Here is a 24,169-nt window from a genome sequence, read left to right on the forward strand (position 1 = left end):
TTTTTTATTCACTGCATGCACACCAAACGCTTCACCCAGAAAAAAAATATAAAAAGAAGTAAAAAACACTACAGTAATAATAATTCTATTGAGGGAGACTACACCTTACAAGCAGACGCCAGCTTCTTGAAATTGTTGCTGAAGAATCTGGGGGTCAATGAAGAATCTGGTCAGGTGGTTCCATCATTTCAAGATCTAAATCGGACGGTGACTGTTTAGCTCGACCAAACTGTGACCCATCTCCCATTTCACTTTCCGTGCTGTTGCAATTTCCCTCATTTGCATTGCAATGTCAAACTCTCCAATTTCAGAGTAGAAGTTTGAAGCTTGCAACCAAATATCAGGATCTTCAACGTCAAGCTCCAACAAAGTTTTTACTGTTCGCCTTCCCACTAGTTCATTCTTGTGTACCCTACAACTTCGCAGCAATGAGCTCCACATCACACAGTCGCCATTTCCTGGTGCCTGTTGCAGCAACTCTTCAGCGTCATCTAGCAAACCTGCCCGGCCTAAAAGATCAACCATACATGAAAAGTGCTTTCTGTCGGGAGAAATCCCATACAGATTTTTCATTGAATCAAACAGAACTCTTGCTTCTTGCACCAAGCCTGAATGGTTGCACCCACTTAACACACCCAAAATTGTCACTTTATCAGGTTTCAGGCCTTTTCTGATCATTGCTTGGAGCAAATGAAGACCTTCACTTCCCATTCCATTTCGGGCATTTCCGTGTATTATCGATGTAAAACAAACGGCATTAGGTGAAGGAAGTTCTTCAAAGACCTGGCGAGAAAGCTTGACATGGCCACATCTCGCATAAGCATCGATGAGTGAACATGAAACCACGATGTCAGATTCAAAACCTGATTTTATTGCAGAACAGTGTACCAATTTGCAGCTGCCCAAACTTGCCATGGCAGATGCCGATAAAGCTTTCAGGGTTGTAGATAGAGTAACCTCATCAAGACCAAGTCCCTCATCAACAATCAAACCAAACATCTCCACCACATCCTCAATAACACCACAGTGCAACAAAGAGGACATTAATGAATTACAACACTCCAAAGTTTTCTCATGAACACTTTCATATATGGACACCGAACTCTCAATCTCGCTGCATTTCCCGTACATATCTATCAGAGCAGATTGAATATGAACACTCCCACCACGATCAAAACCTGATTTCACAACATAAGAGTGCATCTGCTTTCCAAGTTCAATATTCCCAGTCCTACTAGCTAAATTCAAAAACCCAACAAGGGAACGGACTGATGGCCTCTTCTCCCAGCACTGCATCTTAGCAAATAATTCAAGAGCATCAAGCAGTAAACCATTTTCGGTGCAGACACAGACAATTGAATTCCATGAAATCACATCCTCCGTTGGAATAGCTTTAAATGCTTCTGTTGCATCAATCAAACTCCCACAAGAAGAGTATAAATCCACCAGAGCATTGGCAACAAATACATTCGACTCTACCCATCCGTCCTTAACAACATGGCAATGTAGCTGCTTTCCTTCATCTAAGAGCCTCCCATTACTGCATGCGCGAATCAAATAACAATAAGTTAGCCCATTTGGTTCGACACCATCCAATTTCATCCTAGAATACCTACCATATAGCTCATCCACCCTACCCAATTCACAAAACCCACGTAACAACAAATTCCATATGGCTAAGTTTCGGTCAGGCAACTCATCGAACAACTTCAAAGCTACATTCTCTAGTCCCATATGCAAATAAAGGTCAACAAGGGAGCTCCCCACATACAAATTCAAGCTGAACCCAAGTGAGACCACCCTGCAGTGAGCTTGAATTCCTTCTCTACAAAACCCTGCGTCAACACAAATACCCAAAACAGAAGAAAACGTCGAAGCACTCTCTCTAATTCCTTGTGAAACCATTTCAGTATAGAGGTGAAAAGCCTGTTGTGGAAACCCATATCGGCCGTGCCCAGAAATTAACAAGTTATAGGTAACGACGTCGTATACAAGCATTTCATCGAACCAGTTGAGGGCAGAGTTCAAGTCCCCGGATTTGATCAAGCTGTCTATTTTCCGGTTGTTGAAGTAAACATGGTCTTGAGCACTGGGTTCACAGTACGAGTCAAAATGCAGAGATGAGGTGGATGAGGTTATGGCTGCGTTGAAGTTTGGTGCAAACGTCGTTTTGAAACGTACAGAAGATAGCAACCTAGCAATTCGCATTGCCCATGCGCCTTTCCGAAGTGAAATTGACGACATTTGAAAATCTAAATTATGGTTCGTATTAATCATTGACCATTTTAATTACCCTCGCTGTCGTGAAAGGAATTTTGACTATCTGCAAAGACACTCTTTTTGGGTTTACCCAAAGACACCTTCTTTGACCTAACCAAACTTGGAAATATCCCCAAACAACGAAGTTAAGGGCTTTGCTTTGCTTGCAAATTGCATTTTATCAGCACAATTCCCACCAACTTGTCTTCCAGTCCAAACCAAACTGTAAAGAAAAATAATCAAAATCATGGAAAATCTGCACGTCATGCTAATACAACTTTCTTATCTTCGATCCACTTGCAGACACTCAATTCATTTTAGAAATTAAAGCCTGACATATGCAAATTGAAAAACACATGATGTCTTTGGAAAAGGAATAATCAGACAAAGTGGTAGCAGCAAATACTCGTACACCGTCACACGATGGAGCTGAATTTTTTTACATATATAATGACATTCCTGGACAATAGGACAGCAATTTCCCTCACCCAAAAAGCAAACAGCAATAGACGTTCATATAGATTATTTTACAATTGTAATGATATTAACACCCTTGATTTACATTTAGCCGCAGATGGCAAGATAACGCAAAGAGAAGCATTCAGAGTATTAACATTAACATGTTGCTGCAATCGCCTCCAAAAGGGAGGCCACAAAGTGCATCTGAGTTTCTTCGTCAATTCTTGAAAAGAGAGGAACATGGACAAATAGAGATTTGTGACCCTTTTCTTCGGCGAAACGGAGGGAATGATAGTAGACATAATTGCACACGAAACGCCCTGCATCATCTGATATTGCCACATCATATCCTTTCTTCTTCAAGATCTTATGGATTGCCTCCGTCGAGCACGAAGTCTTCAAGAACCAAATGGTGGAAAAGTTAGCCAACATGGACACGTTGAGAGAGAGAAACGGTATGGACTACTAATTTGTTAATATTGTAATTTTACAACAGAACTTCCTTAGGGTAAGCAGCAGTTCCCCTTTCAGTTCTAATTAGAACTAGTGCAATAACTGATGAGGCTATTTCGGCCACAACTCATCAAACAATTTATTGGTTGGATAAATTAAGCACATCACAGTATGTCACAATAACATTACTTATTACATAAATCAATGTTAAAACCTGCACAATTGAGGCCTTCCCCTAATTTCTGCAAAATGAAAATTCAGTACAACTCAAACTATACGTTTAAGTCCCTCCCTAAGTATTGATGAACTCACAGCGTATCAAAATTCTAAATAGGAACCTTTGTTTTTTTTCCATCATAATGGAAATGAACTGCTCAGTAAAGAATGAAAAACTTTTTTACTTTTTAATTTTATGAATAACATTGCAAACAGATTATACAAGTACCTCTCTAGCTCGAGAAGTTCCTCCATCCTCGGCGATTATTGGCAGTTGCTAGAAAAGGAAGAAAAAATTTAAAATATTAAGTTCAAGAAAAAGTGAAGATAATATAAACATCGGTAAATAAATAAACAATACACCATTAAAACACAACGAACCACACCCACCTGAGGTTGCCATCCAAACTCATCTGGACAACGGAAAGTGGCTTCATTTATCGCTTGCCGCTCAATGGCAAATTTTAGAGCCCCACTATTCACCCCCAAGTGAAGCTGAAAAAGCAATGAAGGTTAAGCATTTTAACAAGATACTGGGGACTGAAACTAGCAACTGCTTCTGCATGACCATCCTTTTAAAATTTCTATTGCAAACTGTTCACACAGTTTCATAAAATTAGCCATACGATCATTGTTCAAAAGATTTATCTGCAAAGCAACAAAACCTGACGAGAAGTCTTAGGTGAGGCACAATAAGTTTAAGGCGAATTAGATATCAAAGTTTTTGCCTTAAACTTTGGCTACATATGATTGATTCATGGCAGGGGAGTGGCTAGATCATTGAAGTATAATGATGATCGGAACTGAAAGGTCTATTGGATTCAGCGTTTAACAAAAGCCGCTAAACAATCAGAGACCAAAATGTCCTCTAGGTCCTCACAAGGCAGACATTCTCATAGGCCAAACAAGCCAAGCATAAGGGGAGTAGATGCATAAAATTTACACTGTAAGTTAGTTCCCCATGAAGAACCAATTTTGTGACTGGTGACAGAGTCCATCTATTCCCAAAGACAATAACTTTTCTGGACATATTAATAAAGATGATAAGGAACCAACAATGAATGAATTACTAAATCCAAGATATGTGCTTGGAGTTACTAATGGATTGTGGTTTAGGAACCAACTAGCTCTTGATCTAGTGGTATTTCTCTTCCAAATGTTGGAAGAGGTCCTAAGTTCGAATCTCCCCACCCGCATTGATGGGAAAAAGAAAAAAAAACATACTGGTTTAGGACTTCCAAGAATTCTATAGTGAGGGCCTTATATATGGCCCTTAGGTGAGGCCCTATCTCTTAACCGTTGGACCATGCTAACCAATTTAATCCAACAGTTAAGAGATAAGACCCAAAAAAATAAAAGGGCCATATACAAGGCCCTCCCTCACTATAGAATGACTCTTAGGACTTCATAAGAGTTAGTAACTTCCCTAGTAGTGTTCAAATCACTGAGGTCCGTCTTATAATTTACTTTAAGTGCATCCTGGAGAACACCATTCAAGGCCAGCCTAACTCCTGAGAATATTTCTGAATTCTTTTGAAACCAATTAGTCCCCAATATCCCAAACATGTCCAATTCCTAGGCTAGACCCCGTCGAAACACAGTCAGAGAATAGCATTTAACTTTTCAAAATGGTTTGGAATTTTTAACTTTTAATTTTTTGACTCAAATCTCCAAAAGGAAAGTCAATTTAGCAATCATAAATGAGACACTGACCCATACGACTTGTTCATTGGTGGTAGAATCAGTTGTTGAAACGCCGGAATCCATGGTCTTGTAAAGAGCAGGACGTGCGCCATCTCCTGCGGTCTCAAGAACAGTGCAGCTGCCCAGAGTAAGACCAGCAGGCAACTCTTTCTTCTCAACGAAGCCTTTTAGATTCTTAACTATGGTCTCTGTGGGATTCTCAGCAACGCCTTGGAACTTCTTGAATCCACTCACATGAATGACAACACTCTTCGGTCCTTCTGATCCCATTTCCTCGTCCTGCACTTGAATACAGTTCCCAATCTTCGATAATTCTGCTACCAACGCAACAAGTTCAAATTTTTCAATGCTATTAGACAATAACCCAACTTTTTTTTTCTGAAAAAGTTTCAAACTTCTTTGTCAAAGAAAAAAACCCAGCAAAGATTTTGAAGTAATCAGGCTGGTTCACTAGTGATTTAAGCATCAAGCATCATATCAACCCTTCAACGAGACCGATCAATTAGTTAAAATATAAGTAAATTTGTATGCTTTGACAGCCAAAAATGGAAATTAGCTTAGGAATTGTCAATTGACCGATCAGCATTTCTTCACAAAAACAATGAAAACAGAGGAAAAAAAAACTGAAAATCTCTAAGGTAATGGATTAAAAAATGTACTTGCAGAGTTGGAATGGAGCAGACCTTTGAAATTCAGGACGGAACTCTCAACTCCGTGTAGAGTTTAAGAAACGAAAATGCCGTCCTCAAGTTGGAGGAAGCAAAGCTAGTTTTGGTCTCTTCAGCCTACTCTTTTACTTTGCTCGTTGGAAACGAGTCTCAATTAAATAGCCATTTGGTCGTTAATCTTTTACGAAAATGCCATAGTAGGGCGGTGGGATACGTCATCCTCCTTCAATTAAAAGTCGCCGGTTATATGGACTGATTAGGGTCTAGTACAAGAGTATGATTGCACGGGATAAAGTGAATATTTATTAATATTATATTTTAAGAGAGTTTATTTATATACATGCCCCCATGTACTTTTAAACTTGTCTCAGATTATCACGTACTTTGAAACGTCTCAAAATACCCCCCACATTTTTAAAAACGATCTCACGTTACCCATTCTATCAGTATTATAAAAGTTCCGTTATGTGCTTTGGGCCTCACTTCGTTTCAATCCTTAACATTGGAGAATAAACATTTTTCTGTTTCAAAAAATGGGAAATTGGGAGAAGAGGGCTAGGGTTTATGAAAATCTGAGGTGAGGTTTGATTTTGGGAGAATCTGGAGAAGAAATCACTATTTTACGTTAGACTTTAAGGTTAGAAAGTGCGAAGATGGTGGTGCTTAAAGAATCTGGAGGTTGTTAACCCATATGTAAGTGAACTCATTCTCACTCGATTTTCTTGATTTTGGCATGTGTATTGAACTGTTGTTGGAGTTTTTTTTTTTCCGTTTACGTTTTTTACTCTGTGCTGATCCTGGTGTGGTCCTTATGTGATCCTTGTGTGTTCCTTGTATTGTACTTATGTCATCCTTGTTTTGTCTTTGTTACCTTTGTCGATTTGTTAAGTCAATCTTCATCTTACATAGATAAAGACGCTGACAAGGTTGTTACATTGAAGTTTTTCCATGGAGATAAACTAGTTAAAAATAGAAGGCACAGTGAATGGTCTTATTTGGGTGGTGAAGTCAGTTTGTTTGATTATTGTGAGGTTGACTATATGTCCATGTTAGAGCTATTTGGAATGACTAAAGATTTGAGATATGACAATGGGTATGATATGAGTTTTTATGGTCAAGAGTTTGGAACTAGTATAATCATTCAAATAGTATCAGATAGTACGCTTTTAGCTTGTATGAGCATGGTACCTAAAAGCAATAGCATTGTGATATTTTTGTACTTGAAAGTAGTGAGCCTGACTTCAAGCCAAGTGGGTAATGATAACAGTGATCCAGAATATTCTTGTTCTGAGGATGGTGATAGTAGTGATCTAGACTTTGAAGACAGTGACTATACACAAAGTGATGAAGAGATTGACTTATTGAAGAAGGATGATAAATGGTTTGAAGGTTATGTGGATCATAGTTGTACTAACAATAATCCTAATACAGAGGAAAATGATGAGTCAGACAATGGATAAGAGTCACCTACACTTACCTGTCCAAATAGCTCTTCAAGTGAAGATGAAGCAGCATGTGAACTAAGAAGGAAGAAGAATATAATGCCAAAAGGTGAAGATTTCAGGACCTAAAATTGATATGGCAAACCTAGGTTTCAAAATAGGTTTAAAGTTTGCAACTATCGAGATGTTTAGAAAAACTGTAAAGATATACTACATTAATTGTGGAAAAGAGTTGATATTTATGAATAATGACTATAACAAAATAAGAGTGGCATGTGAAGAGGGCTGTCATTTTGTTATCCATGCTTCAAGTGTTAGTGATAGCACTTACCTGCAGGTGAAAACCTTTAATCCTACATATGTTTGTTGTAAGGGGAGTAAAAATATACATGTCACTGCTAGCTGGTTGGCTGAAAGATATTTTGGGTAGTTAAGGCTCAATCCAAATTGGACTGCTTCTTCTTTTGCAGAGCAAGTTCACTAAGACTATGGTTACAGACCATCTAGAGCAACTGTGTAAAGAGCAAGAGCCATGACAGTTGACATTGTAGATGAGTCTTACAATAAACAATATGAAGTATTGTGGGATTATTGTCATGAGTTAAGAACCAAAAATGTGGGAAGTACAATTATCATTAAATCTGAAATGAAAGGTGATTGGTCACGGTTTTAGAGGATTTACATCTGCCTTGCAACCTGAAAAAAGGGTTTTTAGATGGTTGTAGACCTGTGGTTTGCTTGGATGTGTGTCATATCAAAAGGCCTCACTCTAGGCAAGTGCTTTCTGTAATGGAAGTTGATGCAAACAACGGAATGTTTCCACTTGACTATGCATACGTAGAGATTGAGAGCAATTCAACATGGCTATGGTTTTTAGAATTATTGAGTGGTGATCTGAATATTAGGAATAGTCATGATTATGTATTTATGACTGACAAACAAAAAGGTTTAATAGATGATGTGGATGCTCTATTCCCTCATGCAGAGCATAGACATTGTTTGAAACATCAAATGGAAGCAATTTCTAGGGCCACAACAGTGTCATGGTTTCATGCAGAGATGAGAAAGATGTTGGAGTTGTCTAAACCTGCACATGATTGGCTTGTAGAGAAAGATCCTAGGCATTGGAGTATGACATATTTCAAGAGTGATTCCAAGTATGACATGCTTATGAACAACTTATGTGAGGCATTCAACCGTAGCATAATGGATGACAAAGACAAGCCTGTTTTGACTATACTAGGAAGAATTCAGTTGTATATAATGTTGTTAATGGTTGGAAGAAGGGTTTTCTGTGAGAAATGGCATGGACAAGTTGAGCCAAGAATTAAAAAGATATTAGAGAAAACAAAGGAAAATCTTAGTGATGCATTCTTAAGGCTGCTGGACAGAATAAGTTTGAAGTAATGCATCATAGTGGTCGTAACTTTACTATTGATTTGAATGCTCACTCTTGTTCATGCCATGCCTAGGATTTGAATGGAATACCATGTTTGCATGCTTGTGCTGCAATAAGTTAGTTTCATGGGAATCTAAAGGACTTTTGTGATACATTGTACAAGAAATATGCTTATTTGAGAGCCTATGAACCAATGATTATGCCTATAACTAGCCTAAATCAGTGGATGAAGATTAATTTACCTCCATTACTCCCTAAAAAATACCACAAGTAGCCTGGTAGGCCCAAGAAGACAAGAAAACAAGCTTTTGATTAGCCTAACAACTCTGCTAATCCATATAAGCTTCCTAGGTATGTCATCTCTTTAAAGTGTGGCAACTGCGGTGGAGAATGACATAATCGAATTAATTATAAGGTATGTGTCATTATCCAAAATTGTTTTACATTTAAATCTATTTGATTTGGTTTCTGACTTGATGACTTTGCTTATAAGGAACCTAGAAATCCCAACATAAAGCCTAATAGGAAGAGGAAAGTTGCTAAGGAAAAACTTTCAGTAAGTGCCACGGTTTCAACTATGTTTTCACCATTCAAATTTCATATCATACCTACGTAATTATTATTTGTTTTAGGTAAGAATGAGATATGGTGAAGACCAAAGTAGCGGACAACAAAGTATGCAACTAAGGCAAAGGAAACAAGCAAGTGGTTCCCAAGGGCCTTCTCAATCCCAGACATCTGAAGTAGCCCAGGCTTCTCAATCACAACCATCTCAAGCAGCTCATGCTTCTCAATCGCAACCATCTCAAGCAACTCAGGCTTCTCAAACATGTGATTCATCTCAATCTGCCAAACTATCTCGAGTACAACAACGTAGAAGGATGATAAAAGATCAACAGATGGATCATTTTGTCAAAGATCCTTTTTTTTCATCCTTAGATGTGATGATGTTGAACTTTTGCAATCTGTTTTTGAATTAAGATGAATTCTTTTTGAATGGTTTGAATGTTGTAGAATTATAGATTATACAATTAGTTAGTTCTATAAGACTTTAATGGTTTGATTATGGTTGCAATTGGTTTGTTGGTTTGTGGGATTATTGATGCCTGTAATAGTTGGTTTTCTTAGGCTTTCATGTTTGTCAAGGTTTTTGAGTCAGGTACTTAGATGTAATTGACCATTTGATATGTAATGTGATGGTTGGAACTTGTTTTGGTGTTGTGTTTATATTGATCAGGTATTGAGATGTAACCACTTGATATGGCATGAACAATATATACTTATGAGTAACTTGTTTTTGTAACCTGTTTTTGGTATCCAATGAATAAGATATGGTTGTAACCTGTTTTCGGTATGATGCTTATCAGTATGTCACCATTTGTAACCTCCAAACAAGTTTCCATTCATATCATAGATCAAAGAAAACTCTAAACTCTAAACAACTTACAATGAACTAATGCTTACTAATAAAACTTAAAACAAATTACATTGTTTTCCCACCAAATTACATTACATTACACAAACTAAACTACTGCTATATTACATTAGCATTTGTTCTCAAATTACATTGCCCATTAAACTACTGCTTCTCAATCACATTACACCCACTAAATTACAAAACACATTACTCTTAATTCCTCATAATTCATCCTAATTCATCTTCATGGCAAGCACCACCAACCAAGAAAGCAACATAATAGCCCACAATATTTTTGACTTTGCTCGAATCTTTGCATTTTCCTTCTCCACCCTATCAATCTTCCTCGGCAAACCAGGTATCAAAGACTTTGTACGCTCACACATTTCTGCATCAAACTACTGAAAAAAACTTACATCCTTTTTCACCATTTCACTGTATCAACCAAGAACAATAACTAAAAATTTGATTAATTTGATCAATGACTGAAAATTTCATCAATAAGAACTCTATCAATTTGTGATGCCCAAAACAATGACTGAAAATTTGATCTTAAACATTCTTACCTTTGATTTTGGGCAGACTAGAAATCTCCGCCCTAAGTTTGAAGTGGTCCACGAAGTCTGCATTCGTGCTAACTTCCACAATGACACCATTGGGCATGCCTTGCTTCTCCTATTTCCATCTCTTCTTCAATTTAGTCAGTATTCACATAAAAAAGAACCAGCTGAACCTCCAAATATGAAATCCCCTTTCCCCCTTTTCTCCCAAATCGTGTGACCCCCTTCTCCTTTTCCCAAATCCGAACTCCACTTAGAGATTCATAAACCCTAATCTTCTACTCCAGAATCTCCCAATTTCAAACCCCACCTCAGAGTTTTATAAACTCATGATTTCTTTTTCAGATTCTCCCAAAATTCGAACCCCCCTCAGATTTTGATAAGCCCAAGCATTCTTATCCAAATTTCCCATTCTCACCCAAATACCCTTTTCCCTTTTCTGAAACTAAAAAACCCTTGTTCTCCAATGTTAAGGATTGAAACAAAGTGGGGCTCAAAGCACGTAACGGAACGTCTATAATACTTGTGAAGGAGTAACGTGAGACTGTTTTTTAAAATGTGGGGGGTATTTTGATATGTTTCAAAGCACATGTGGTAATGTAAAACAAGTTTTAAAGCACATGGGGGCATGTACATAAATAAGCCTTTAAGGGATGTGATTTCCCCATTCTTTTTTTCTCCATTTACACTCCTTTTTGCTTTTTAATACTTTTTAATCAATTTTATTCTTTCTTTTTCATATTCTATCATTACCCTACATTGATTTCTTTTTACTTCACTTTTATATTAGTTCTTTTTCTTTACATTTAATTTTCCAACTTGCATTCCATGTTTGGTATTTTTTTTCCTCAAGTAATAAATTAAGTTTCTTTTTTCCCTTTAATACTGAAAATGGAGTGTAAGTTAGAAAATTAAGTATAAAGAAAAAGAAATAATATAAAATGTAGTAAAAAAGAAATTAATGTTGGATAATGATAAAATAGGAAAGAGAAAGAACAAAATTGATTATAAAGTATTAAAAAACAAAAGGGAATGGGCAAATCAGAGCCTCTAAAATATAATATTAATAATGTTTTAAAAGTGATAGATTAACTACATTGGCCAACCAAATTATAGATTTTATCACATGCCATATTTCGATACCACATAATAATTTTTCAGTTTATTGAGTACCTAAGGCCATCTCCAACCCTTGGACTCAAACCCAAAATATCCCCCCAAATCTCTCCCAACCCAAGAAAATGAAGGACCCAAAATTTGATCCAAATGTAGGTTCAAGTATTGCCTGGACCTAATACTATTCAATGGAGCCCATGCTAAGGTGACAGAGCTCATGTGCTTCTGAAAAATGGTGGGACCCACGCTGGTTACATGTTCTGATGGGCTCGTCTGTGGCATGGGCCACGTGTTGGCACTAGGTGAGAAAGCTGTTGGGCTTTGGATGTCTCTTTTTATTTAAAAAAAAAAATAATCATATAGTATCGATTGGGCCCACATGTTGGCTGTTTCCATTAAAAAAATTATGGAATTTCAATTTTTTTTTTTAGGTCAAATTGTTCAAAAAAAAATTAAATTATGATATTTAAAAAGATTAAATGAAGAAAAGTTATCTATTAAAAAAAATAGACTTATACAATTCTTAAACAATTTAAATAAAGCTGCGGACTTAAAATTTGAGTCCGGAGAGTTGGGAGAAAAAACGATTTGAGTCCAGGCAAAACCCAAATAGTCACTTTTTGGAAGGAGGAAATTTGAGTTTAGCCCCTCATGGGTTGGAGAATGCCTAATGATACATATATATATATATATATATATGATGACACGTGGACATGTTATACTATGAGATTGTATTCCAATAGTATATAATATTCTCAGTTTATTGAGTATCTGACGGCACCTATATTATAATATGCGAACAAATTATCTCACGTTTAGGATCTTTCCTATTGAGATGAGTGATAGTATATTAAACTTACACACATTACACATATGTTAGGCCATCTCCAGCCATGAGCTATATCCCAAATACACCCTAAATTAATGCAAAACTCATCTCCAGTCATGGACTAAATAAAATTTTGGCCAAATTTGGAGGGCCACCTTTGGCCCTTTAGCCTCCAACCAAATGTAGCCTAACTTTGCCTAGGTCAAATTTATAGTGGGCCCCATCCATGTCTTTTCAACAACCAATCATTAAAGTACTCCCACTCCCCTTTTCAAAATAATAAACTATGAAGGACCCTAAAATATAGCCCTGCATGGCTGGAGATGAGAAAATTTAGCCCTACACTATTCTTTAAAAAATTAATATTTTGAATGGCTAAATTTTTAGCTCTGGACTACATTTAGCCATATGACCTGAAGATGGCCTTATGACTCAAACCTAAGACCATAGTATAAAATATCTATAATATAGACGAAATATCGAGGATATTATCATTTTTTCGAGTCATGGATATTTCATAACGTATCCATACACATATCATATAAATATCGATAATATCAGAAAATATCGACGTCGATAATTTTGATCACACTTTAGCAATATTTTGTCAAAATATTGTTATAATATCGAAAATATCAATGTAATGGAAACAAAAGGAAAAAAAAAACACAAAGCACACACACAAAGGGAATTCGAACTCCTGCCATTCCATTCCTCCAAAGTCTTAACCACTGTGTTGCTTATGTTTTTGTGATAATACACAAATGAGAACTCTATGTGCTACTAAGTCATTCATGTATCTTACCATGTAATATATAAAGTGTAAAATATTGTACTAAATCATTGTATATAAATAATTATGGGATGTTTAATCTTCTTTAATTAATTACTAAATATTTTCTACACTCATAGTATTTGTCAGCTCGCTATATAATAAACTTAAATCAGTTAAACCCATCATGCAATGCATTTCCTTTCAATTTTTTTGTGATAAACTAATAAATAATTAACTAAATAAACATCGTCAAAAGTTTCAATAAAAATTTTCAAGGTTTTCTTACAATTTTTCATGATTTTTATTCAATTTTTTTCGATATCGATAATATCCCGATATTTTCATCGAAATTTTCGTATTTTTGGACTATCGATATTTTCGATAACATCGATATTTTAGACCTTCCCTAAAATCTTGTCTCGAGAAGAAATTATTTCAAATCACTATACTTTGATTATCACGTAAAGTACTCATCACATCACCTTGTTCCAATATCGTACAATAATTTTTCGGTTTATTAAGTAGCTGACGACGTGGCATCTTGTGGTTGGATGGATAACGTCAATCAGATTCGAGCCGTCATTCATGAGATGGAAACGACGTTGACTGTCTCGTCGTTTGATTTGAGTAGTTTATAGAGCGTGGAGTGAACGTACGACAGGTCATTGTTGAGAAAATGGGGAAGCATCCGGTGCAGATGAGAGCAGTGGTGTACTCGCTGTCGCCGTTCCAGCAGAAGGTGATGCCTGGGCTGTGGAGGGACTTCACCGGCAAGATCCACCACAAGGTCTCCGAGAACTGGCTCAGCGCCACTCTCCTTCTTGCTCCTCTCGTCGCCACCTACACGTAATTCTTCGATCTAACTCTATCGTTTTTGACAGAGTGAAAAATTAGGGTTTTCTTTTTCAATTATGTTGCTTAAATAGTTAATTAATAGTATTAATGTTCAATTGGTACTGGGAATTAGGAGCAGGTCATAAGTATTTGCGGTGAACTGTTGAAATTTATGGTCAAAATGTTGCATTTTGGAATGATTGGATTATCTATTGATATAGCTGATGAATTGGGGATTGTTTTTAAGACTTTAAGATCAGCTGAATTAGTAGATCATGTGAGTGTTTTTTGGGGTGGGTTTGCAGGTATGTGCAGCAATACCAAGAGAAGGAGAAGTTGGAACACAGGTACTGAAGATGGGGGCCTTCGTTTGAGCGAACAAATATTGGAATTTTCTTTTTAGCTGCAACTCTGTGCGCAATGAATGATAGACTCTCGTCTCTTATTGAAACTACACTGGTTGTAATTTGGTTGTTTTGTATTAAAATGAGATGACATTTGCAGTGAATTGCAGAAGGGTTTGAGTTTTATTCTTCTGTAAACAAGTTTGTAATTTGTTTGTCAGATTCTTGAAGTTGATATACAAATTCAAACTGCATAATAAATTGAGAGTGCAGGCTCTGTTTCATTCATCTGCATTTAAATGTGTAGTAGATAATGAGTGCATGCTGTTCGTTATCGATGAGCAAAATATTCCTAGGGTTTAGTTTAGATGCAGGTTTGATGCAAGGTGTTTGGTCCTCTGCTGGTAGATGCTAACCTCTTAATGAGAGCATGAGGCCAAGAATGAAGAACCTGCATTATGACAAGGTTCTTCGGACATCAAAGCGAAAATTGATGCCATGGATCATAACTATCCAGGTCTCAACTTCGGTAACGGGTTGCTGCCTGCACAGTAATGTGGTGATGCCTGTAAAGCTCTAGTTGGTTTGGACATATGATCTGCAGGTTAATTTGTTCGATGAAGCTTGTGTTTATGTAAGGACCGTGATGGGTTGGTTTATCGTTATAGGGAACGACCAATCTATTATTTAAAATCCCACGGTTTGTTCTAAAGCTAGCCAACTCAGGTGTGGCTCTGTTGCAGACTTTTTTTTTCAAAATAATAATCACAGGCAAACTTATTACAATTTGAGAACAGTTTTAAAACTTGTCAAAAATATCCACAGGTATACAACACGCTGTTCATAAAATTTAAAAGTTAAAAATAAAAATTCAAGCTTGTAATTAAAATTTTATTTACCAAATGATGGAATAATTAATCATAATATTGAATGTGCAAATCTGCAATCAATGGCTGCTTTTGAAGATAATCATCATGTGCAGTGCAGCTAACTACAACTGGAAGCCTGAAGCACCAATCTTTCCTCTTTATCCAGGCCAAAAAATTAACATCACTAATCGTTTTATATGAAATGGTTCTGCAATTTGTGGCCCCAATCTTTCTTCATCTCTCAATTCTGATAAGAATCCGGGAATGCTCTTGACAACAAAAGCTGCTTCATCCTAATTATTAAAGCAAAGACACCGTAGCATGGGATGTGCATCAATCCAACCCCAAGATACCTGCAAGGTGAGTGATCGTAAGGTAAACGATGATAGAGCTGTAACAGTTTCTGGCAAGTAGTTTTTATATACTTTGGTAAATTTCATCTCGAATTTACTTTGCTACAATTAACAATAAGGAGGTAAACAACATACCACAAAGGAGCAGATGAGGATGACAAGTCAAGAAATGGATAGGGCCACCTGCAGTAAAGTTAAAAAATATTATGAACAATAGTTAAATTTCTTCGATCTCTAAAAGAAATGTAACAACTCAAGGAAATGTGACAATTTTGAGTATAGTTTTACCACATAGATTTGCAAGCATGTAATATCCACTGAAATATCACGAATATTCCCGTCCATAGCACAAAGTAAGCGATTCGAAACAATGGAAACCGCTGGAAGGAGGAGACAATTGAATTTTTGTAAATCATTAATGGTGAAATAATAAGCAGAAATGCCATTATAATGAATAAGGAACCAAACTTACCATGCAATTCAACAATGCCTCGCCAAGGAGGAAAACAGCATTGATTGAATGCATACTGACAATCATCTGCAGTTGAATGGAGAGGAAACTCATTACAAGAAGACAAGAACAGATAAACTGTCAATGAAATTACCAGGCTTGTAGACTTACAAAATTCAGTTTGTAATCTGCGGCTGTTAGAAATGGATACAGAACGAGCCAAAATATGCAATCAGTGAGAGCAACAGCACCTCCACACATCTAACACGGATACAAAGGCAAGGAAATGACCAGGTTGAGATAACAGAACTCAGAAATTACAAAACTTATAAAGAATCCAAGTCATCATTTCTAAACCAGAACTGCAGCCCCTTATAGAAGGAAACCTACCTGATAAATAATCTGAAAGATATAAACGCATGCACCTGCGCCTTCACGGCCATGATATTCCTCGGCAGTTAAAGTTTTAGATGCATTGGATGGATTACTATTCTCCCCAAGTGTTGGAGCAACATAAGTACCTCGCTCTTCATCCTCACCAACTCTATTGCGATACTTGCAAATTGCATGAAGAGAGAGCGAAGATGCCAGCTACAAAATGAAGTTCAGAGAATAAGTAAATTAGGGACAGGGACATTCGAGTAAACTAAGCATAATGGTTGCCATACTTCATTAATCGATTAAAGGTACTGGGACATTAACAGATAGAAGGGTTTTATGTGTTTTGAACTGAAAAGCTGCTGACTTATCCTATTGAGCATCTTTGAGTGGTAAGATTGGCCTGAGCAATCCAAGGTAACCAAAGAAACTACTATTCTAGTTTTATATTTATCATATTTTACTACAATGTAAATGCAGGTATGTTCAAGACCTTCAAGAGTTGAAAAACATACCCCAAAATAAAAGGTGACCAAAGTAAATGTCCACCTGTTAAGCGCAAAAAGGGAACAGACTACATCAACATATACATCGTGCAAATACAATTAGTGCAATGAGCTTCAAATTTGTTGGCATCCGCTCCTCAAAGAGATATTTTTGTGATTATGAAGATGAAAACTGCAGATACAGATAGATAGCTTACTGTGTATAAAAGTAAAAGATGCCGAATCCATCTAGAGCAACATTGGCAACTATCAACCACAACATCACAATGAAAGCAATTATTCTATAAGCAAGTAACCAATTGGGATGTATTCCTTTAAGGCATGTCTTCCAGGCTTCATCCTCATACAAAGACCCTACTGTTTCTCGCCGAGCTGCCCTCCTGTTCGTTCTAAGTTTGTTGAAACCTTCATATTTCCATATAAGAATTGAGGCTACAACCATAGTAGATGCGATCCATATTGCACAGATGAGGAACCTCCAGTTCAGCCAGTAACTTGGATCATTAGTATCGGCAGTCATGACGGGCTGCCAAGTATGGTTCGAAGATCCTGTTAAGAAACTCATAAGTTACTCACTTCACTTGTACTTGCTCCACTAATTATGTTAGTCAATTTGGATTCAAGGGCTAAGTGTTTAAATTAAATGATCATGAACAAGTCTATGCCGAAATTTTTTCAAAGAAAGTGGAATCAGAAAGCATGAAAATCAAAACAATTCAAATGTGACAACAGTTGAAATGTGAAAGTTAGCCAAAAGCAGTTCCAAATGTTAAAAGGATTATAAATAAATAAATTGAACTCGGTTGGAAACTTAGACCCAGTATTAAGGTAAGCTTCATTGTTAGTCCGCTGTAACAAAACATAAACATTTTATAAAAAGCGTACTGATAAGTATTTGAAAGTACAAATCAAATATAAAGAAAAATATCTTCAAATACAAAATCTACAAGCAAAGTACTTAATTAGAGGTTGAAGAACCCAAAACTTTTTGGATTTGAATATGTACACACAGAGAATGAATGGAGTATAATTTTATAGCTGAACTATTCCATATACAAATGCAGGCAAAACCCAGATACCAGAGCTAAGGACTGTTATGGTTTCTCATGAATTTATTAAGAAAGAAGAAGAGAGAGATTCCTTACTTTAAAGTGGGTTTTACCCAAAGAATGTCACGAATTCACGATCACATCCAAACGAGAATAGTAGGGTTGATTCCTCTGAAAATGAAAGGTGTGTTCGCTATGAAATTCAAAGGTAAAAGACAGATGCTTTGCTTCTCTCTTTCTCTGAGAGAGAGAGAGAGAGAGAGTAAATGGAGGGTCTTTGTTTCTTTTCTTTTTTTCTTTTTTGTTGGGTTCGCGGGAGGTTTTGTTGTCTGATGTTTGCAGTAGCGGGATTGGAGAAGATCGAAGAGAAGACAGAACAAGCTTTTCCTCTTTTAAGTCGAGAATAAATTTTCATTTTTTATTCAAAATTGTGTGTGATTAGGTGATGCACGTTTCTATTTCCAGAACGAGCAAACCATTCAAACAATTCCACGTGGACCTCATGAAAAATGACGAGCATGCCGTGTTAATTGCTATTTACCGCCAACCCATATCTGATCGAATTTACCAAATAAACACAAACAAAATTTGATCCTTCTGTTGGTGTTTGCTTATCCTTATAAATTTGATCCTTCGAATTTACCAACCTAACAATATTTATGAAATTACAGAAGGGATAATAATTTATATGAGCAGGGGGTAAATGCAAACAAGGGACTAAAAGAAATAACAAGGTGACACTATAAACCAGATGAGGCTGCCCTGTAGATTTTTTTGAAATTAATCATGATCCAGTTCCTCTACTATTACATCAACAGGTAACGACCCCAAGGGGATAGAATCACTATCATAAAATGCATCATCATCATCACTCTCATAATCATAATTGTCGCTGTAATCGTCATATTCACTGTAAGGGTCACTTTGGGGAATCTCTTCAAACACTTGAACTGAGCTGCTCGTGCCATCTTCACTTGACACAATCAATGCTGGATACGAGTGCTCTGTCGTCTGTGAAACACCCTCAAATTCCTCAACTTTCTTCAAAAGTGCATCAGGATCAAGGTCAAGTTCATCCAGCAACAGGGCTTTGTTCGAATCAATTGAGCGTTTCCAAAGCGACATCATTTTGGGGCTTGTCATCACTGTTTTGGTATCAGGCTTACAAGGTTTATCATAATCCTTGCCTGAAAAAGCAGGGTCAAAATATAAATGGAAGTCAAAGCCAGAGCCTTGTAAAATCAATCGAGAATGACTGCATTAGTATTACAAGAGAAATTTAGTGTTTCAAGAATTAAATTGAGTTGCTATTGTATTATTACTGAGAAAGAAAACAAAACAATGTATCACGCTATAGACACTATAAAGACTGTCCACATCAATCCCTATACGAATTGGTAACTAGAGAGAGCAACTTTCTCACAATTGGTTCAATAAAACTTAGTTCTCAATAATGCAATTTCTAGGATGCTGCGTCTCTTGTTTAAGGTCAGTTCAAAAGAATTTAGTTCCCAAGAATGCAATTTCTAGGATACTACTTCTCTTGTCAGCAACTGATATGTACTTTTCCCAACAAACAGATTGCAATTATAACTGCCCTTTCCAAGATTCCTTGAAAGTGGTGGGTGCCAACGACATTGTAATGCTGGTCTTATCGACTGATGCATACTGAACTCTGGTAGCTACAAGGGTAATATCAACTAAATTTAAGTAATATTCAAAACAAAAAACAGAAGCTTCCTTCAACTTGGTTGAGAAGTCCTAAAATATCCCACCATGTCTATTCTAATCATGAGATCTACCATCCATGATGCTGATAACAGAAGGCCCCAAATGATGTTGCATGACTTTGTGAAATCATCTTAAAGCCCTTAATTAAAATCTATCTGTGAATTTTTCCAGTTAAAAACGAACATGATCAATATAGGAGATTATAAACTGATAAAGAATCAAGTGCCTCACTGTTCCCCTGCTATAGAATCATCCCACTCTTATCTAGATACGATGTTAGGATAATATCAGCTTATGAAGTTTCCTGAAACATGGTTTTATTATCTATTAATTCTTCGGTCAGTAATTTCTAATTGATCTAAAAATATTCATGCTTATGGATTGTAACTCGTACCCCTCCCTGTTGATGATAGAATATCAAAATCAGCTGTTACTGAAGGTGAAGGTGCTGCTTGGTGCATTGATATCCAATTTGGACCCCTCCACATCAATATATGTTCATCATCAAAAGAAAGTAGAACACAAGGAACCAATTCCTGTACACGAGTGTAGATGAAAAGGGTTAGGAAACCAAGAGATTGGTAGACAGAATGATTGAGGTAACTCTTTGCATAATATACACACAACCAAGCAACATTTTAAAAATGCTATCTGGCACTTGTACAGAAGTTCCCATCCACATCCACTTATTGTTCATTGGGTGTCAAACAGACATAAGTACCTCCTAAGGTTTTGAAAGCAAGAAATGAAGAAATTAAAGAGAGAACCATATGCTTATTTAAAACCTTAAAAAGACAACTCTTTGTTACATGTCTTATTACAGGATCAGGCTAAAAGATACAGGAGGAAGATTGCAGGAACAGAAGAGGCATACAAACCTTAAGCTTAGCACCCAATTTTTTGTAATCACTTGCATGCATCCCTCTGCAGTCAATTTTTACTAAAGGACTTCCTTCAAAAGCATGCCTAACATCTCTCACCAAGGTGATGTATACTCCATTTTTGGCTGCAATTGCACAAAACATTATAAATATTTTGAAATAAACATCTAAGTTATGAAAAAAAGAGCCTTGGTTCTATGTCTATTAATCTTAATTCAGTCAAACCATGTGATACAGAAAATGGTTGCAACGGTATAAAGCCACAAAAAATTTGGAATGCAATGACCAGTGTCACTGAAGGAACAAGTTTGCACCCTTTTGGAATATTAAACCATATAAAGTGTCTGTATCATGTTATTCAAAAAGCCTTGCTTCACATCTTATGGCTCCAGTTACAAGGATTGGAACAATATAAAAACGGCAGACAAAGTCAGCAAACCACCCTTCTATGAAAAGAAGTTCACGTATAAGAATGAGCAGTGCAATTTAGTAGGGGCATTACCTAATTTACATATTGGCAAAAGTCTTTTCCCTTTCTTTCGAAACTCATCAGCTTGATCCTTTGTCAACCCTTCTGGAGCCTCTTGGATAAGTTTGGGGTAGACTGGAGCAGCTGGTTTCCACAGCATCAATGGGTACTGAGGACGGTCTTTATAGCTATAGTTTCTTCCACGGAAAAGATAAACTACACCACCAACTCGATGAATGATCTTCCCCTTAGTTCTTTCCTGTAACCATAAACAAAACCTCAGTTTCATCTAGTTTCTCCATAGACTCGTCATCAGCTTTAACTGCATTGTTGAAATTTCACATGTATATGTAATAGTGTAAGTGAAAAGCAGAGCAACCACAATTGGGTATGATGCTGAGAAGCTGAAAAGGAATACCCAATACCTCAATATGACGGCATACATTATCCATATCCACAGTTGGAACACCTTTGCATTTTACTTTACAGACTGGTCGCCGCTTCCAATGCGAATGTATCAAATCCAACATGTTATGAGTCAACCCATCTCTTCCTAAACCAACAAAAACAAAGTCATTCTTTCAATTCAACGCAAAACACCAAAAAGAAACAAAACAGTAAACAACTGACCGAGATTGACTTGGCGATTATCTGATAATTGGGGCTGGATTAGCATTTTGATCTCCCATTTCTTCAAGGGCTCTCCTAAAATCTCCTCCCTCGTCTTTTCTTGCTTCGGGTACTTGCCCAGCTCAACGGGCCTCGCCATTACCACCTCCTTCACTCCACTGGTTCCAGGCGCCATTGGACCGAACGAGTCCAAGAGCGGAACTTTGCGCTTCAGCTTCTTCTCCTTGGCGCTCTTCAATGGAGCTTTACCGGTCCACGGTCTCGGCATTGTGGGCGGCGCGAAGGGCAAGAAGGCCGGTTCGCGAATGGCCAAAGGCTTGACCTTTGGGGTCTCGGAGTAGCTGTACTGGAACTCGAAGGGTGCGCCGGGAAGGAGATATGACACGCCGTTTTCGCCGATGACGACGGCTCGGTCGCCGTCGGAGGAGATGACGCCGTCTCGTACGGGCTTGTAGTACTTGGTGCGGCGGTGGACGGTTTTGAGGGCCGGGTTGGGAGGGGCATTCTGGGACTTTTTGAGGGGAGGAGGGTATTTGGGAATTGGGATTGGTGGGGAAGGAGAAGCAGAGGTGGTGCTGGAATTTGGGTCGTTTGGGGGTGGGTTTGAAGGGAGCGAAGAGAAGAGGTTGAAGCCTGGTAGTGATGCAACTATGGCCATGGAATTTCAAAACCCAACAAGCCAAATCCTCTTCTTTTACCTCTTCATGTAGGCATGCCAGGCAAAATGGAGAAGAAGATAGGATAAGCTTTCATGGAGTTTTCTGGTTTTTCTGTTGCTTTTGCCTCCACTGAAAAGAGACGGATGATATTTTGAGTGGGGAAATTTTCATTTCTCACACGACATCTATTTTTGCGTCGTTTTATTTTTATGAACTTCCGCGACCACATCAACCCTCATGTACCCGCACAGCAGCGAATAATGAGCGTACGCTTCTTCCCCAAACCCTAGACTCTAACCAGTATATAAGCATAAAGCCTCCATTTTGCCAAGTCCCATTCATATCCCCTGCGCCTCCTTCTCCTTCTCTGCGATTCTGAGGCCGCAAACATGCAGATCTTCGTGAAAACCCTAACGGGTAAGACCATTACCCTAGAGGTCGAGTCCTCTGACACCATTGACAATGTGAAGGCCAAGATCCAAGACAAGGAGGGCATTCCCCCAGACCAGCAGCGCCTCATCTTCGCCGGCAAGCAGCTCGAGGACGGCCGAACCCTAGCAGATTACAACATCCAGAAGGAATCGACCCTCCACCTTGTGCTTCGCCTCCGTGGTGGCGCCAAGAAGCGTAAGAAGAAGACCTACACCAAGCCAAAGAAGATCAAGCACAAGAAGAAGAAGGTCAAGCTTGCGGTGCTCCAGTTCTACAAAGTTGATGATTCTGGGAAGGTCCAGAGGCTGAGGAAAGAGTGCCCTAATGCTGAGTGCGGAGCCGGGACTTTCATGGCGAACCACTTCGACAGGCACTACTGCGGCAAGTGTGGGTTGACCTATGTTTACCAGAAGGCTGGCGGTGATTAGAGATTTAGAGTTTTAAATTTCAAATATATCATTTTGGATTTTAATTTTGCTGCTTTTTTTTTTATGATGGTATTTTCGGTTTCAATTACATGCTTGAAAAACCTCTGAAACTTTAGGTATTGTCGTTGTTTCAATTGCATATGCCCGATGGAATGATTATCCTAATTTTGTTATGATTCGTGTTCTACTGTTCGTTGGTTGATTGATAATTGTGAAATGATGCTGGGTTTTGTTTTGAGAAAGTTTAAGTCACACAGGTTTTGGTGATGGAATGGACTTGAATTGGATTTAATTTGCAGTGGGTTTGGTTTCATTTGCTTGTCAGGGTTGATATCAAAGAATTTTGCTGGTCTTGTCTTATTGATTTTGGTTTAGTTTTCTGAGAGAGATCTTCTAATACATATATAAGAAGATTGCCATGACTGAGTGTGACCAAACGCAGAGCATGTAGTTGTAGTGTAGTTTTTACATGTTTTACGTTGAGGCAGAGAGGACCATCGTCGCACATATAGCTCCCTGTTATCTAAATGCTTGATATGTTGCTGATGATTAGAATGTATTTGGGCTTCTTAAGAAGGGGAATTGGTCAAAGACATGAAGATTGTCAGTCATGATATCTCGAATCTTGTGTTTGTAGGGGATGGGTTAATAATCCCTTTGACTATCTGGGCTCAACCCAAAACTTGAGTCGGGCAATAAAATTTCCAAATAGAACATTACATGATAAATTGCTGCCCCAGTTGATACCATGTTATGGGATCATAAATTGGTAATGTGGTACCAAGTTGAGATCATTCTACATAATCTTAGGATTGTCATCTTAGTTGTAATCAACAATGGTGTTTCAACTGAACATAG

At 37.6% G+C, this 24,169-nt stretch overlaps 6 protein-coding genes across 9 annotated transcripts; 2 read left to right on the top strand and 4 right to left on the bottom strand.

The window, feature by feature from the left end:
• Nucleotides 1-195: 195 nt before the first annotated feature.
• LOC107880560 (PPR superfamily protein) lies at nt 196-2,418 on the bottom strand. Its single transcript, XM_016792581.2, has one exon. The coding sequence runs from the start codon at nt 2,275-2,277 to the stop codon at nt 196-198; it is 2,082 nt and encodes a 693-aa protein (XP_016648067.2). The 5' UTR covers nt 2,278-2,418.
• A 205-nt stretch (nt 2,419-2,623) lies between these two features.
• LOC103321785 (Peptidase C15, pyroglutamyl peptidase I-like protein) lies at nt 2,624-5,915 on the bottom strand. Of its 3 annotated transcripts, none has more exons than XM_008223618.3 (5): nt 5,775-5,915; nt 5,101-5,405; nt 3,778-3,882; nt 3,617-3,664; nt 2,624-3,114 (listed from the first exon to the last, which is right to left on the bottom strand). In XM_008223618.3, exons 2-5 carry the CDS (start codon nt 5,359-5,361, stop codon nt 2,875-2,877), a joined length of 654 nt encoding a protein of 217 aa, XP_008221840.1. In that variant the 5' UTR covers nt 5,362-5,405; nt 5,775-5,915; the 3' UTR covers nt 2,624-2,874. The 3 variants fall into 3 exon arrangements, with proteins under 3 accessions (XP_008221840.1, XP_088901532.1, XP_088901531.1); XM_089045406.1 differs by having other exon boundaries at nt 5,101-5,370; nt 5,775-5,910; XM_089045405.1 differs by having other exon boundaries at nt 5,751-5,892.
• An 8,035-nt stretch (nt 5,916-13,950) lies between these two features.
• Nucleotides 13,951-14,763, top strand: LOC103321786 (cytochrome b-c1 complex subunit 8-like). The gene is made up of 2 exons (XM_008223619.3): nt 13,951-14,143; nt 14,437-14,763. The coding sequence occupies exons 1-2, from the start codon at nt 13,974-13,976 to the stop codon at nt 14,483-14,485; spliced, it is 219 nt and encodes a 72-aa protein (XP_008221841.1). The 5' UTR covers nt 13,951-13,973; the 3' UTR covers nt 14,486-14,763.
• A 582-nt stretch (nt 14,764-15,345) lies between these two features.
• Nucleotides 15,346-18,443, bottom strand: LOC103321787 (uncharacterized). 2 transcript variants are annotated; one of them, XM_008223620.3, is made up of 9 exons: nt 18,178-18,443; nt 17,230-17,581; nt 17,042-17,075; nt 16,539-16,739; nt 16,320-16,409; nt 16,170-16,235; nt 15,986-16,077; nt 15,833-15,880; nt 15,346-15,697 (listed from the first exon to the last, which is right to left on the bottom strand). In XM_008223620.3, exons 2-9 carry the CDS (start codon nt 17,550-17,552, stop codon nt 15,586-15,588), a joined length of 966 nt encoding a protein of 321 aa, XP_008221842.2. In that variant the 5' UTR covers nt 17,553-17,581; nt 18,178-18,443; the 3' UTR covers nt 15,346-15,585. The 2 variants fall into 2 exon arrangements, with proteins under 2 accessions (XP_008221842.2, XP_088901285.1); XM_089045159.1 differs by lacking the exon at nt 18,178-18,443 and having other exon boundaries at nt 17,230-17,612.
• Nucleotides 18,444-18,816: 373 nt separating this feature from the next.
• On the bottom strand, nt 18,817-22,636 carry CAF2 (RNA-binding CRS1 / YhbY (CRM) domain-containing protein). Its single transcript, XM_008223622.3, has 6 exons — nt 21,793-22,636; nt 21,588-21,715; nt 21,196-21,421; nt 20,691-20,818; nt 20,207-20,348; nt 18,817-19,268 (listed from the first exon to the last, which is right to left on the bottom strand). Exons 1-6 carry the CDS (start codon nt 22,448-22,450, stop codon nt 18,862-18,864), a joined length of 1,689 nt encoding a protein of 562 aa, XP_008221844.2. The 5' UTR covers nt 22,451-22,636; the 3' UTR covers nt 18,817-18,861.
• Nucleotides 22,637-22,775: 139 nt separating this feature from the next.
• LOC103321789 (Ribosomal protein S27a / Ubiquitin family protein) lies at nt 22,776-23,484 on the top strand. Its single transcript, XM_008223623.3, has one exon. The coding sequence runs from the start codon at nt 22,841-22,843 to the stop codon at nt 23,309-23,311; it is 471 nt and encodes a 156-aa protein (XP_008221845.2). The 5' UTR covers nt 22,776-22,840; the 3' UTR covers nt 23,312-23,484.
• The last annotated feature ends 685 nt before the right edge of the window (nt 23,485-24,169 follow it).

The sequence above is a fragment of the Prunus mume genome, linkage group LG2 (assembly GCF_029339155.1).
Source record: "Prunus mume cultivar Tortuosa linkage group LG2, ASM2933915v1, whole genome shotgun sequence".
NCBI classification, from domain to species: Eukaryota; Viridiplantae; Streptophyta; class Magnoliopsida; order Rosales; family Rosaceae; genus Prunus; species Prunus mume.

Excerpts from the sequence above, each read along its gene's own strand:
- LOC103321789 (XM_008223623.3), top strand. The coding sequence starts at position 22,841 with ATGCAGATCTTCGTGAAAACCCTAACGGGTAAGACCATTACCCTAGAG.
- CAF2 (XM_008223622.3), bottom strand. The coding sequence starts at position 22,450 with ATGGCCATAGTTGCATCACTACCAGGCTTCAACCTCTTCTCTTCGCTC. Across the intron at positions 21,422-21,587 it reads ATGTATGCCGTCATATTGAG|GAAAGAACTAAGGGGAAGAT; the intron begins GTATTGGGTATT and ends TTATGGTTACAG. Across the intron at positions 20,819-21,195 it reads TTTGCCAATATGTAAATTAG|CCAAAAATGGAGTATACATC; the intron begins GTAATGCCCCTA and ends GTGCAATTGCAG.
- LOC103321785 (XM_008223618.3), bottom strand. The coding sequence starts at position 5,361 with ATGGGATCAGAAGGACCGAAGAGTGTTGTCATTCATGTGAGTGGATTC. Across the intron at positions 3,883-5,100 it reads CCAATGAACAAGTCGTATGG|CTTCACTTGGGGGTGAATAG; the intron begins GTCAGTGTCTCA and ends TTGCTTTTTCAG. Across the intron at positions 3,665-3,777 it reads AGTTTGGATGGCAACCTCAG|CAACTGCCAATAATCGCCGA; the intron begins GTGGGTGTGGTT and ends TTCCTTTTCTAG.
- LOC103321786 (XM_008223619.3), top strand. The coding sequence starts at position 13,974 with ATGGGGAAGCATCCGGTGCAGATGAGAGCAGTGGTGTACTCGCTGTCG. Across the intron at positions 14,144-14,436 it reads CCTCTCGTCGCCACCTACAC|GTATGTGCAGCAATACCAAG; the intron begins GTAATTCTTCGA and ends GTGGGTTTGCAG.
- LOC103321787 (XM_089045159.1), bottom strand. The coding sequence starts at position 17,597 with ATGAGTTTCTTAACAGGATCTTCGAACCATACTTGGCAGCCCGTCATG. Across the intron at positions 16,078-16,169 it reads AGGCATTGTTGAATTGCATG|CGGTTTCCATTGTTTCGAAT; the intron begins GTAAGTTTGGTT and ends TCCTCCTTCCAG. Across the intron at positions 15,881-15,985 it reads CATGCTTGCAAATCTATGTG|GTGGCCCTATCCATTTCTTG; the intron begins GTAAAACTATAC and ends ACTTTACTGCAG.
- LOC107880560 (XM_016792581.2), bottom strand. The coding sequence starts at position 2,277 with ATGATTAATACGAACCATAATTTAGATTTTCAAATGTCGTCAATTTCA.